General features: G+C 35.9%; 1 protein-coding gene across 5 annotated transcripts in view; it reads right to left on the bottom strand.

Moving 5' to 3' along the window:
- Window positions 1-546: 546 nt before the first annotated feature.
- Window positions 547-14243, bottom strand: part of FEZ2 (fasciculation and elongation protein zeta 2) — a 30231-nt gene continuing 16534 nt past the window's right edge. For 2 of the 5 annotated variants that reach the window (XR_004841735.1, XM_035892537.1), the window contains 2 exons: window positions 12045-12110; window positions 547-4628 (listed from right to left, as the gene is read on the bottom strand). Coding sequence is in view for 1 of the 5 variants with exons in the window: in XM_035892537.1 (XP_035748430.1) it covers window positions 4612-4628; window positions 12045-12110 (83 nt within the window). In the remaining 4 variants the exon portion in view is untranslated. The remainder of the gene's footprint in view (window positions 4629-12044; window positions 12111-14243) is intronic. The other 3 variants (XR_004841731.1, XR_004841733.1, XR_004841734.1) reach the window with 3 other exon arrangements.

Genomic DNA, 14243 nt, shown 5'->3' with positions numbered 1-14243 from the left:
GATCTATACGGGGCTTACTTTGCACAATTAGTTTTCCCATGAAGGCAATACAAGCAGAAGGAAACATTCCTGGGAGCAGTCAGTGATTTGTCTACAGATAAAAATGAACTGACATTTTAACAGCAACGCTGCCATTCCACTTTAAAGATTTCCTGTACACCAGTCTACTTGAGTTGGGCAATGGAATATTCCTGAAGGCCAAAAACACAGTCAGTGGGAAAATCTGAACTGTTTTCTTTGAATTGGTCAGCCCCTGAATATCATCATGCCACAGAACTGTATAGGATTGCGTATCGACAGAAACAGATGTAGGATCAGAATTTGCTTTCCACAGTTTTGAAAAAAACAGGGCATTCTCCGAACATTTTCCCAATCAAAAAAAATCCAAACACTTTACCTTCTTTGCTGAGCTTTTCATCCCATTGTATTCAGCCTAAGTTATGTTGTTTCCAAGAAACATGCACTTGAATTCACAAATTTGCATGCAACGCTACAGAAAATTAAAATTAATATTTATTACATAAAGTTAACATAAAACCAAAACACAAAGACCAGTTGGAAAATGAACAACAATATTATGAGCTCTGCTTAAATTAGCATTCAGTGCAAAGAGAGGTTTCTATCCAACTTTTGCAGATTATAAAGGAGAGAAAAACAAAATACAGTGACAAAATTCAGTAGCTAGTTCTCCCAGTTCATACAGAGTTTCTTCAACAATTATTGTTCGGACTGGACACTGACCAGCTAATCCAGAGAGCCACCGCTGATCAATACATACAAACAAAAAGGCAAGAAGTCCCAAGTTAGGTCCTGATCAAAAGAATGTGAGCAAAGGAACGAGACACTTCATTTCACCAGCAAGGACAAAGCACTTAAAAACTGAAAGCATACCTTCCTTGCAGAGAGTTTCTTATCACTGAAAAATTAGAAGGAATCTAGCACTCCTCCATCATTCGACATGCCCTATAAAACCCTCCTAGCACTCACTGCTACCTGCAAATTGTTGACATCTTGGAAAGAAATTGCATTACCTTAGTGTTGCAACAGGTAGATTTCCTGCATGACAATCAAAGTTTCTTTTTAGGCTTAAAATAAACACTCCTGTGCCCCCAACAGAAACAGAACACTAAATTTACCTGACAGGATTCAAGAGCCATTTTGTTCTGAGATTTCATTTTTTTACAGGATGACAGAGTTTTTATGGTTTCTGGAGTGACTTTTATATCCAGGGATAACTTGGGAGGTTCATGAGAAGTTTTTAATATTTAGGATTGGTATCTGAATCAGAAAATAGTTCCAAACCTTCAGGGATCCTGTTACAATACAGTCCCATTGCCCAAAAGAAAGACGCGCTTTGCAGAACGATGAGACAAGTCAGTAAGTTTAGACTTGGGTGCATCAGAGCTGAGAACGCTTGACTAGAAAGCTTTGCTTCTAGGCCCTTCCCAACTGAATTGGGTAGATGCTGTCTGAAGTGAAGGAAGCTGCTGATCTCCACTGCCCATTGCTGCCACAGCTGGAGAAGCAGGCTTCCTGCTACCAACAGGCTCTGTACCATCTACTACAACTTCAGGAGTTGAAACCTGTATCTTAAATTGTCCCCTTGGAAACGAGGAGGCAGCTGCTGTGAACGATGCTGTGCAGATACACACACCTGATTATCGACACTGTTGCCAAGCAGACAGAGTGCCACTTCTGGGCTAGCTGCAGCTTCCAGGTGACATGCATGCAGAAAGAATACCAAGGTAATCCAGCCTGGAAGCGAGAACAATGTCAACTGCTACAATAAAACCACCACACCAAGTTCAAAGCTACAGTTACCTGGCATAGTCAAGAGCAGATGTTCTTTATCACCAATTACCTATACCAGCTGAGAGTCCAGCTAAATCCTTATCTTTCCCCAGAAGGGAACTGACATTACTTTCGAGTTTCTTTCCTTAACCAAGAAAACCTAACTCTAGGACTCTTGACTGCCTCCGACACACTGCCCAGACAGTCCCTGACTCAAAATCTGAGTCTTGCCAGCAAATGAGTAAGCTTACATCAAATGTAATAGCTGAAACCCAGAAAAAGGGTTGGATTAAAAAAAAAAAAGAAAAAAACAAAAAAAAGAAGAAAAAAAGGCTATTAAAGCAAGTGATACAAATAACCTAACTTTAATTAACTTAAACTTCAATATTTTAAAGAGACTTTGCTTCCAGCACACTTTGTATTAACAATGGAACAGATTTTGGTAAAAATGTATTTTTATCAAATCTCTTCTAGTGTATTTGTCAGCAACTGTTCTTGGCTGGCCATTTACAGCTATCACATGCTAAAACTAAAAAGAATAATGAAATCCAGCTCCCTGAAAGAATGCAAGATTCAATATTGCATCTGGAAAAAGGATGCATAATAGAGAATATGAAGTCCATAGACCTCAGCAGAAAAGCAGATCTGCGTGGTTATTTTTATTCAAATATTCTGAGATTTTTTTTTTCTCATGTATATATATAGATGTATATATAATACTTGCCACTTTTGGCAGCTGTTGTTTAATGCCAGGATTCTACATACAAGATAAACAGGTACTTTTTGTAATGAAATCTTGTTTCTTCTGATGAGGGGCATGATATATCCAAGCAGATGCTTAGCTCACTAAAGCTGTTTCTGGTCTTTAGTGTTGGGTTTTCTTTCAAGTTTTACTGTTTTTAGTATTTCATGACTTTAAGTCATCCAAGATTTGCTACAACTAACACCACAAACTTTGTCAAAAGTTGGGTTTTTTTTTTTTTTTAAATTCTTCCTTTTATTTTCTTCTTTTTTGCTCCAGCTTGTCACCTCAAGCCTCTGAAGAGATCTCATTTGGAGACATGTTTCACAACATGTGCACCTTTTAAAAAAAAAAAAATAAAAAAATGAAGCAAAGCAGGGTCACCCCCTTTGCCAATTTCCAGGCATCTAATAGTCAACATCAAGCATTTCTACAGAAAAAGCATGCCACAGTGAGTTCGTAACACATCAGACAAAGAAATAAATGACAACTTTCTTGTTAGAGAAACCACAAATGAAGTAGAATAAAGAAAAAAAAACCAAAAAACAAAACCCAACCAATGTCCTCACATATGACACACTTATGCCGAGGATCTATTTATTCCTGAGCAGGCTGGCAAGTATCCATCGGTGGTCACGTGGGGGGGGAGGGAGGAGGAAAGAATTTTAAGCTGAAAACTTAGTAATACTGACTGAAAAAGGCACAAAAGACAAAAATATTGAGGCTTTTAGAAAAAAAGAGAAAGCATTATGAGAACTATTTTCCAACTGAATATGTTTTACTGATCAAAACGAGTATTTGGTGATGATGATAAAATGGAATATGAATGAAATTTCTCAACTAATAAAAAGACTCAAGACTTTAAATGGAAAAAACTGTTTGAAGAAAAGACATGTTTATCTCTTTAGAACCTTATCTTCCAGTGCCTTCACATATACAGTATATAAATCTGGGTGTAGACTCAATAGGGATTCAACCTAGAGAACAGTTCCTTTATTTTTATTAGTACTCCTTACATTTCAATCTAATCTTTAAGACTGTCAAGATTATATTTGTGACAAGTTTTTAATGCTGAGATTATAGGGTAGTTTCCTTTACAGGATTTGTAAAATACATTCTCATCTGTTTGAATGCAGATACATCGTCACAGAGGAGAGAGTGCATACAATTTCCAAGAGAGATCTGTAGTAAAATTTAGAGATACACAACCACCAATGTCTCAATATAATACTAGCTTGGAAGCCAGGTGCAAGTTTTTCAAACTGTACATGTATTTTTAAAAAGATATAGACTTTTAAAATGTTTTTATATTGAAGCATTTTCATTAAGATCAACCACTTATTAAAACCAGTAAAATTATAGCAGCAATATGGGAGAATAGCTAAGCCACATGAACATGAATAATTAAAATATAAACAAATATGAAATATTACATTACTTGGATGTTTGTGTTAGATAACAAGGATAGGTAACACACCAATTACTTATGCCAAGCCATCAAAGAATCTGGATTTGCTCACTGTATGAACAACACTGCTGTATAGTTCAATCAAAGTTACCGTTTTAAAAGAAGCGTCGAATGCTGACTTCCACCACCACCATTCTGGAGTGCTTCTTCCTGGAGAACTCACTTGAATCTTTTAGTCCAAGCCCGACTACGATCCTTTTTGCATCTTTGCTATAGGAACTAAGGATGCTTTTAAATATGGATTCCTTAAAACTAGGCTTATTTTATTTACACTATTCAAAGTTTACTTTTCCTTCCAACAACAAAATGTGCGGGAGGATTTACTACATGCTATACAATGTAAAAATAGACTTTAAAAAGCCAGAACAATATGAGTAAAACTGTACAATGTTTGTTCCCTGCTCCAGTTCATTGCACTATTAAGTTAAAATGGATGAGTTGTCATGCCCAGAAGACTTACTGTAGGATCAGAAAATCCACGCACACACAGAGGAGGTAAATGCATACTGGTTTAGGTATAGTGCCCAAATGAAAAAATACAATGAGTTATATCCACGGAAAGCTTCTCATCACAGGAAGGAGCATGGCTGATTCTGAAAGGCAGCCCTCTTCATGTAGGACACAGTACTGCGAAAGAACAAGTACATTGTAATAAACATCAGTGAAGTTAGTTTGTAAAAAATGTATTGTGTATACTAAAATACTTAAATGATGAAGTCTACCCTATCAGTAACATAGTAAAATCTAGAAATCAATTGAAACTGGCAATTAAGATATCATCCTCTTCTTAAAATATAATTGACACAACCCACTATCTTTAACTAATATTACCCAGAAATGAGCTAACTAAAGGTCATGTCTTAAACAGTGCTTTTTGAGGTGTTCTATTAGAAAACCGAACATTAAATAAAAGGTGACACATGCAGTTATATTTTAAAAATATGCACTGACAATTTGAGATTCTAACTCTACTTTCTAATTCTGGTGCGTGTACTTGAATCACACAGTGGGAAGATAAGACATGTCCTTCATGTGTTTCTCATTCCTGTTTCACAAGTAAGACACAAACCTCAGAGCAATCCAGCTTTCAAACCAATGCTAGCACAACACAAAAGCAAATAGAGAAGGTCAGGTGTAACAATTAAACAAAAACTTCAAAGGCATGAAAATAAATGTTCTTGTCATCTGAAATAGTTGCAAAATTTAAAAATAGAACAAGGGGTAAATTCTTGCTTTATTAAAACAAAAAACTGTGGGGTTTTTAAGCCTTCACTAGAAGCTTGAAAGATCAAATAGGAAATAGCAAAGCAAGCTGAAAGATGGAAAATTATTCTGCTTTCATGACATCTACATTCAGAAAAAAACCTGAAAGGAAATAATACTAGGCATATTTCATGCATTTTACTCAGCAGTAATGTATAGCATACTGTGTTTAGCACTGTTTTTATGTCATAATTACTGTTTAAGGACAATTGGAAAAGAACAAAATGCTTAAAAATAAATACATCTCAGAACAGTTTAATGTAAGGATACATCTGATTTCAAATGCATTTATTTCAGCTATGAATACATATACACATATATAATAGTTAAGTTTTAAGAATGTCACAATTATTTACACTTATATGTGTTCTCAAATTAAGGAAAAAAAAACAATTAACCTTGCAGGGGCACAGAGAATGGTTTGTTCAGTCGGCATATCATACCGGTAGTATCGTTATATTAAAAAATTATCCCAGTAGATGAAGTTAAATCCTCAAATTTTGTAAGAACTGGAAGTAAAAACTAATAATCTTGAAATAATGTGTCTAGATACGATACCAGACAACTTATCACTAATATTCTGATTCTGTGTACATCTACATGTTCTTGTCATCTGAAATAGTTGCAAAATTTAAAAATAGAACAAGGGGTAAATTCTTGCTTTATTAAAACAAAAAACTGTGGGGTTTTTAAGCCTTCACTAGAAGCTTGAAAGATCAAATAGGAAATAGCAAAGCAAGCTGAAAGATGGAAAATTATTCTGCTTTCATGACATCTACATTCAGAAAAAAACCTGAAAGGAAATAATACTAGGCATATTTCATGCATTTTACTCAGCAGTAATGTATAGCATACTGTGTTTAGCACTGTTTTTATGTCATAATTACTGTTTAAGGACAATTGGAAAAGAACAAAATGCTTAAAAATAAATACATCTCAGAACAGTTTAATGTAAGGATACATCTGATTTCAAATGCATTTATTTCAGCTATGAATACATATACACATATATAATAGTTAAGTTTTAAGAATGTCACAATTATTTACACTTATATGTGTTCTCAAATTAAGGAAAAAAAAACAATTAACCTTGCAGGGGCACAGAGAATGGTTTGTTCAGTCGGCATATCATACCGGTAGTATCGTTATATTAAAAAATTATCCCAGTAGATGAAGTTAAATCCTCAAATTTTGTAAGAACTGGAAGTAAAAACTAATAATCTTGAAATAATGTGTCTAGATACGATACCAGACAACTTATCACTAATATTCTGATTCTGTGTACATCTACAGGCTAACTTTTCATACATGTCATTGATTTGTTCTGTAAGTAGCTAAATTAAGGAACCCTTGCTTCCAGCAGATTGCCTCAGATACACCTCCTTCCCCCGGAACAATAAAACTACGTAACTCCCCTTCCCACCATGCCTTCCTCAGCTTCTACTTTAACTTTGCTATGAACTCCATCCCAGCAGGTCCTCCCCATATTGTTCCTCTGCCCTCATGCCCCCAAACTGGTAGGAGCTACTGTAAGTGCATTCACCCGTACATGAGTACATAAAAGCTACCTGGCCAGCTGGACGTTGGCTTTTAAAAGCCAATAGCCTTCAGCTCAAGACCACTTAAATGCATTTATTTCAGCTATAAATACATATACACATATATAATAGTTAAGTTTTAAGTGGTTTCAGTCCTTCTCCTACCTAGATCCAGTTCCCTACAATATTTGTGAAATGTAGGTATTCCCATAACCCTTCTTTCTGTCTTGTGGGCTTGAAATCGGAAATTACTATTTGTGAGGACAGAGACATTTTCTTCAGAAAACAGCCTAAACTTGCATACTTCAAGGATTACAGATGCTACTACTTGTTGCATTATTGTACTTGGCAAATAAATCACATTGCAGAAATTCATTACATTACACATGCAAGAAGAAAGACTAAAAGCTTCTGTAAAAAAAAAAAAAAGTTAAATGGGTATAATCAATACAAACATGCTTTCATCTAAGGATATGGTACCTGTTCTTGTTGCAACACCTAAACCCAGTGCAACTACAAGATACGACAAAAATATCACCATCTGTGCTCCTTGCTTTACAGCTTAAAACTTGTGTACAAGAAACTTTGCTGCTTATTTGCTTGCCTAGGTCTCTCAATGGAAACAAACACAATGTTTTCAAAGCACACTGTGTATGTTAAACCGTCAAAAAAGATCAGGAGAAAGATGAGCACAAACAGCATTTACATACAGCGAGCTTACTAAGCTGTCAGTCTCAGTCCAAAAGCGTGCTTTCTAAGATCGAGAACATCACCGTGTTGGCTTGATGTTTCTTTTCCTGTCAGCAAATGCATTCCCCCACCCTCCTCCAAATCTCAGTTTTTCCTTCCTAGAATCATAGAATCATTTAGGTTGGAAAAGACCCTTAAAGATCATAGAGTCCATCCATTAACCTAGCACTGCCAAGTCCACCACTAAACCATGTCTCTAAGAGCCACATCAACCCATCTTTTAAATACCCCCAGGGATGGGGACTCCACCACTTGGGCAGCCCATTCCAGTGCCTGACAACTCTTCTGGTGAAGAAATTTTTCCTAATGTCCAAACTAAACCTCCCCTGGCACAACTTGAGGCCGTTTCCTCTCATCCTATCACTTGTTACTTGGGAAAAGAGACTGACGCCCATGAAATATATTCAGAAAAATGTAAGCACAATTGCAAATGCTTATCAATTTCATGCTACCATTATTTTCATTCTAAATCCATAAAATGGAATATGAATCATACACTGGTGGGAGAAGTACTATAACATACTTGCTAACCAAATCACTAAGTCCCTTTCATTATTACTGACTTCAGGATGGAAATGTTGACTGAAAAGTAAAAAGAAACAAAACCACACAAAAGGAGAAAAAAACAACCCTTGAAGTAGAGTCTGGCTTTGGGGGAGGTACTCCCTATGGAATTGATCCAGGGGAGAGCTAACTGATCACTCAAAAGAAGGACTTAAGCGTGAGGACAGAAAGATGGTATTTTTAACATTTTGGGGGACACAGAGGGGTGGTAGAAATTGGGAAAAGAGGATGCTTTAAAGAAGCAACCACCAGAAATAATTTCAAAACTAGTAATCCTATTGAGAAATGCATATGGAGTTTTCTTTCTTCCTAACATGAAATGCACTGAGTTGCATCGAACTTTTTCACTTCTTTTTTTACACTGTATTTGCACACCTCATGTTCTGAGGATTTCTACTTCCAGCATTTCAGAAGCATTAGCTGGTTATGAAAAAAAGTGAAAGAATGATCCACGGTAACATAGAAGGTCAATAGCAGATCTGGTTGCAGAACTCTCCTTCAAGTTCCAGTCCCATGCTCCAGCTCCAAACCGAATTTACTCAATCCTTATTAAATGATGATATCAGGTATTAGACAACACACACGGAGGGGGCCTGTGTGTTTCTTCCTACATGATCCAAATTTAGTCCTTCACAAATTTCAGAATTATTTTAGCATTTGATTCAAGATATTCAAGATGGTGACACTTCTACAAAACAGCATGAAATCTAGAGAAAATATAAACTTATTTCACTGTCTTTTTGTTTTATCAGAACACCAGTGAATTTGGCAAGATTTCTTGTTAAATCAACACTTACTGCTCAATCTTAAAGTTCCATTAACTTTTCCAGGTTCACAGCACTATTCTTTTATTTATCTCATTACATTACGCCAACAGTATTATGACAATTGTTAGAATCACTTTTTTCCTGATATTTTTTCTTCAGCTCTTGATTCTGAACAATCTAAGCAACTTTTCAACAGCAATCAACAATATCCGGGCAAATTTATTACTAATTCTGTAGACAGCCATAACACCCACATAAGACTAGTGTATTCTGATTTTTTTTTAAATACCACAGAATAAAAAGACAGTGCTGCTTTAAAAAAAAATTGTTAAGAACTTACTTGTAAGATTTTTTTTTTCTTTGCTGTGTAAAATATAGAATATTTTCTATTCTATATATTATACTTGTAAGATTTTTTTTTTCTTTGCTGTGTAAAAGGGAATATAGAGCTAGAAAGGTTTTTAACCTGTGCTGACAATGCCACACTAACTGGATTTCCCATAAGGACACATATCCTGTTGTCATGTATCATTTACTGCCTGCTTTTTTGTTGTAAGATTGGAAAAAATGATCCTCAAAGGAACAAGAAGTTAACAGATATTAACAGAAGTATCTTTGGTGATACAATTCACATATTTCAAAATGCCATTTCTTGATTAAAGCTTTATAAAAAGATACGGAATCCATTCAGTCTAAGACAATAGCTGGATCATAGAGCAAACAAATGTTATCACTATACCATACAGATTATTATTACTGGGTCCAGAACTTGTTATCCTCCTGTTTCTTTTGGCAAATAAATTCAACCCCCTAAATCCTCATAATCATTTTCACCTTGCCAAGACATTTTTAATCTTTCTAGTGAAGAGAGCACACTCTTTAAGAAGTAGGTCACTCCTTTTATTTTGAAATTCACGGCGTAGGTTGGAATTTCAGGTACAAAAGCTGAGCTGAAATTTGCTTCAAGTGATTGTTTAGAATCATCTAATCTCCCTTCAACAAGCTTTAAAAATGATTTTCAGACAATAGACAGGTGGCTGGGAGTATTTTGTGCCACATATGAAGCCTCACTGAGGCTTCAAGGGCAGAAGTTTTAGTGGCAGAAAAAGAAGAGAAACAGCTTACAACTTCAGAAACAACTGGAAGACTTTCCCTGTTCCACAGGGTAAATGTACATTACAATGTGACACTGTCAGCTGAGCTATAATATTTACAGTAATCTAAACACAGCCACATGAAGCTTAGTTAAGGCTACATTGAAAGGAAAAGTAAAACTGTGCTCACTAGCTTGTACGACTGCTTGCCGTTACGCAAACAGACCCACAGAAGAACGAGAAAGGCTTAGTTCTGTTCAGTAATGAAACCATGGCAGTGGAGGGGAAATCACCTTTTCCTTTCAGTATGAGTGATGCGAGTGATTACTTTTCACACTCCAATCATTTGTGTTTTACAATTTAGAGAGGACAGTGCTTGTACACGAAGACCTGTTTGACTCAACACATTTAATACGAGCATGATGTTTTTATAAGCGTTGCATCTAGCTAGAACATCCCCGGTGATTTTAAAGTCACGAGCACGCAGAGGTGGGAGGGAACCTCAGCATCAAGCTTCCTTGATCATCCTGTCATATGTTCAGCTAATCTACTTTAGTAAGCCTTCTATGCAGATTTCTCTGTTTCCCTAGGCAGCCAGTTTCTTCTCAGTATCCTAATAATCGGAAAGCTTTTCTGGTTAGCTACATCTAAAAATAAGAGCAGACACTGTAAAGAGCGCTATTCATTCCAATCAGTTTCTACCAGCATATTATGATGAAAACCAAACAGGTTTAATTATTGACAACAGTTTATCCTCTTTGGTCAAAGATTCTGCTTCACAAAACAAAAGTTTAGTGGCATCACCATCAAAAAAACCCTTGATCTTGAGCCTAAATGGCGCCTGGCTCATAAGCAAATACATCTGTCTAATATAAGAAGGATTTTCAGAAAGGGTAAGTAAACAACGAAGCAATCAAAGGATTCAACTGAAAGGATGTCTGCATTTTTATTATATGTGGTAGTTCTGCAACCCTACATGGAACTTAGAAATGAGCCTCTTCCAACAGGAAGTCTGTCAGAGCTTCTAGAATACTGCATGGCTCTCCTTTCAGGTTTTCTGAAACAACAGCACACTGAATTTCACCCACAACTTAAACCTGAAAATACTTTCAAATCTCTGTGAGATGAGAGTGATTAGAAGTCTGTGTAAGAAATACAAAACCCTTTAAAAATCATACGGAGGGAGTTAAGTCAAATGACTGTATTTGAGAAAACAGTGAGACTTGGAAAGCATGATACTGCAAGAAGAGAAAAAAATTTGCAGCATACAAACATGAAGCAGAACATAACATACATCTGAGTGTCAAATAAAAAGACATCCATCATCCTTTTATACATCCGTTTGTTCAGATCTTTGGAGTTTGATGCATGTGCTAAACTTTAAACACTAAAGAAGATGGTACCATTTATATGTCAAGAATTAAGTAAGAACATAAACATTAACAAGATCTAGGCAAAAATGAAGTCAGAAGAAAAACATTTAAAAGTAATTTAACAACCTGGAAACTACCTGGAACAACTCCTTAAAGCTAAAGCAAGCAGTGATTTTCAGTGTCTGACATTCTATTAATACAATTAATGTATAAGGCTAGAAAATAAATGATTAGTACACAAACCTCTTAAATAAAACATGAAGAAGGTATAACGAGTGAATGCAAAAGGTAACACTTAAAATGAAGCTATATGCACTTTATCTAGCAAATCCGTGATTACCATAGGCAGTTTGAATACGGATTCTGAAAAACCTGTACAACACAAGTTTTCAATTACACCCATTTAACTTTGTAAGCCAGACCACTCTGCTCCTGCTGATGTCCTTTAGCTATATGACTATACACCACACACTTCGCTGTATTATACTATCACAAACAAAATAAATACGTTTGATTTATGAACTACATGCTCAGAAACCTTAGACAAAATAGAAGAGAATACAAATGAGAGCTGTGTTTCATAGAAGGGCAACATAATTCCTGAATGCTGTAGGACTACTCTTTTTCAAACATACCTTGTATGTACATTAAGTTCATTTAGAATACAAAAATCCCTGCTAAGAAACATACTCACCCTTTAAAATATAGTCTGTTAACAAGCTTGGCACTTTCTCGCTATCCTCTTTCATGGCATGCAGGACTGAAGTATGGAAAAAAAAATATAAATAAATCAGATATTTAGTCATGAAGGCGAGACTCTCAAAAAAAATACCATGAAGCTGTTTCAACTACTCATAGGGACATTACTGCGAGATTAGTAAGAAAACTCTTCACTGGAATGAGAAGATACAATGAGACATGTCGTATCTCCATCTTTCACTTGTGTAATTCGCACTGAGCTCCGCAGTAGATGGATGCAAGAGACCCATTTTACATGGTTAATTATTACAGTAAAATGTCACCAGTCATAACAACACAAAAAGTACCTCTTCCCTATTAAAAAAAAAAAAAAAAACAAAAAACCTCCAAAAGAAAGTCACCACATCCAAACCTAATATATGCTAATAACTGCGGGAGGCTTGGAAATCTCAGGTAAAAAAGTATGCTCCGTTAATTTATTTCCTTGACCTTCGTACTGAATCATGGAATAACAACACTTTTCTGGGAAAACAGTGCTGTGGAAGTGTTGGGTTTTTTTCCCCTGAAATGGTGAGTGTTAGCAACTGCAGCTTAGAAATATCTTAAATACATGATTGGATTTGCCATTAACTTAGAATAATGCCAAAATTCCATTTTTGTGACTTACGGCAAGTCAAAATTGTCCACGCATATTTCTGAAGAAGGAAAAAGGTTTGGACCAGCTCAACTTGACACATATAAGTTTGTCTGTTACTCCATAAACAAAACCAGTGACAAATCTTTACAAAGTGCTCTGGACATGACTGAAATAATCAAAAGTACAGAATTATATTGAATAGCACTATTTCATAAGCTCCAAATTCCTCATATGAGACTCTGAGCTCAAAATAGAACCACTGTTTTATTTCAATTTTTATGCTGAAGCTATTAGTGTTTACAACCATGGAATAATACACAGCTTTGAAAGAAAAACCAACCAAACAACCCCAAACACCTGCTTTACTGCTTGCCTTAACAACAGCGCAGAGAGCAAGTCAGAAATCTGCAACTGAGTCTCAGGATCAAGTCCAGCCAGCCCACAGAAGGCAGTACCGTTAATGCCCTTTACAGTGCATTTGTACAAGACATTTTGTTAATAAACTGTCAAAACACCACAAAAAGTTTTCAGGAGGCTGAAACCTCTCTCTGCTTAATACTGAATTTTTGAGAATATTTTAAAGTGAAATTTAAATACGGCAAGAGGATAAAATTCCTCTGCAGGAGTAAACAGAAAGTGAAAAATACATTTGTTACAGAATAACTGTGCATTACCAGCTGAAGGTGTCTACTGCAGAAAAATAAAAGGCATTTAATTCTTGCTCAAACATTTAATTTACTCCAGAATTTGCACAATACTTATTTTGTCTCTCCAGGAAAAAAACCAATGAGTCTTTTACCATTCCTCAGCCACCTGTGGAATCACAGACCTGAGCTGCTGGAAAGTACCTTAAGACATAGACTCTAAGCCCTGCACTGATCAAATACATTGAGGCACTCTACTATCTATCTTTAAACTGTTCCTATAAACCTCAAATGGAGATGCCACACTGATTCCCAGAGATGCTCTCCTGTATTTAACCACCTTAATAATTGGGGTTTTTTAAAATACAACCTTATTTTTCATGCAAATTAGAATAAAAACCAGAGGACTCAGAACTTATAAATTTTGAGGATCTAGCCTAAAAAGATGTGAAGAAAGGGGAATTCAAAGCACTGTCAAAACTCTGGTTTATACTCCCTAATCATTAAAATTTATTAACAAAAAAAAACCCCAACAAACCCAACCCGAACCACCCAGAGAGAAGCAGGCTATTTTAAAAGCAATCAAGTGCAATCATTAGACAACTACTCATAAGTGTCCCCATTCCAGTTTTTCAAGATCATTACAGTAACCTCAATAAAGGACAGCAATTTTAAACAAACAGGGGTATATCAGGCACTATTAAGACAGTATCGCCGACTTCCATGACGTGGTATTTCTGCAAGGCTCACCTGTCGAACTAACGTGAGAGCATTTAGTTTTGGATACATGCAAATTTCTAGCCTTGAGGGTTTCAGAGAACAGCTAGAAAACAAACAGGCTCAGAAAACAAGTAAAAACTGGCCAAAATCCATGGTTAAAAATCACGCATACATATTTATATACATGCCATAG

Source organism: Egretta garzetta, unplaced genomic scaffold (assembly GCF_000687185.1).
Source record: "Egretta garzetta isolate BGI_Z169 unplaced genomic scaffold, ASM68718v1 scaffold130, whole genome shotgun sequence".
NCBI classification, from domain to species: Eukaryota; Metazoa; Chordata; class Aves; order Pelecaniformes; family Ardeidae; genus Egretta; species Egretta garzetta.
Note: the sequence above shows the minus strand (reverse complement) of the source record. Positions and strands in the feature narration are given on the sequence as shown.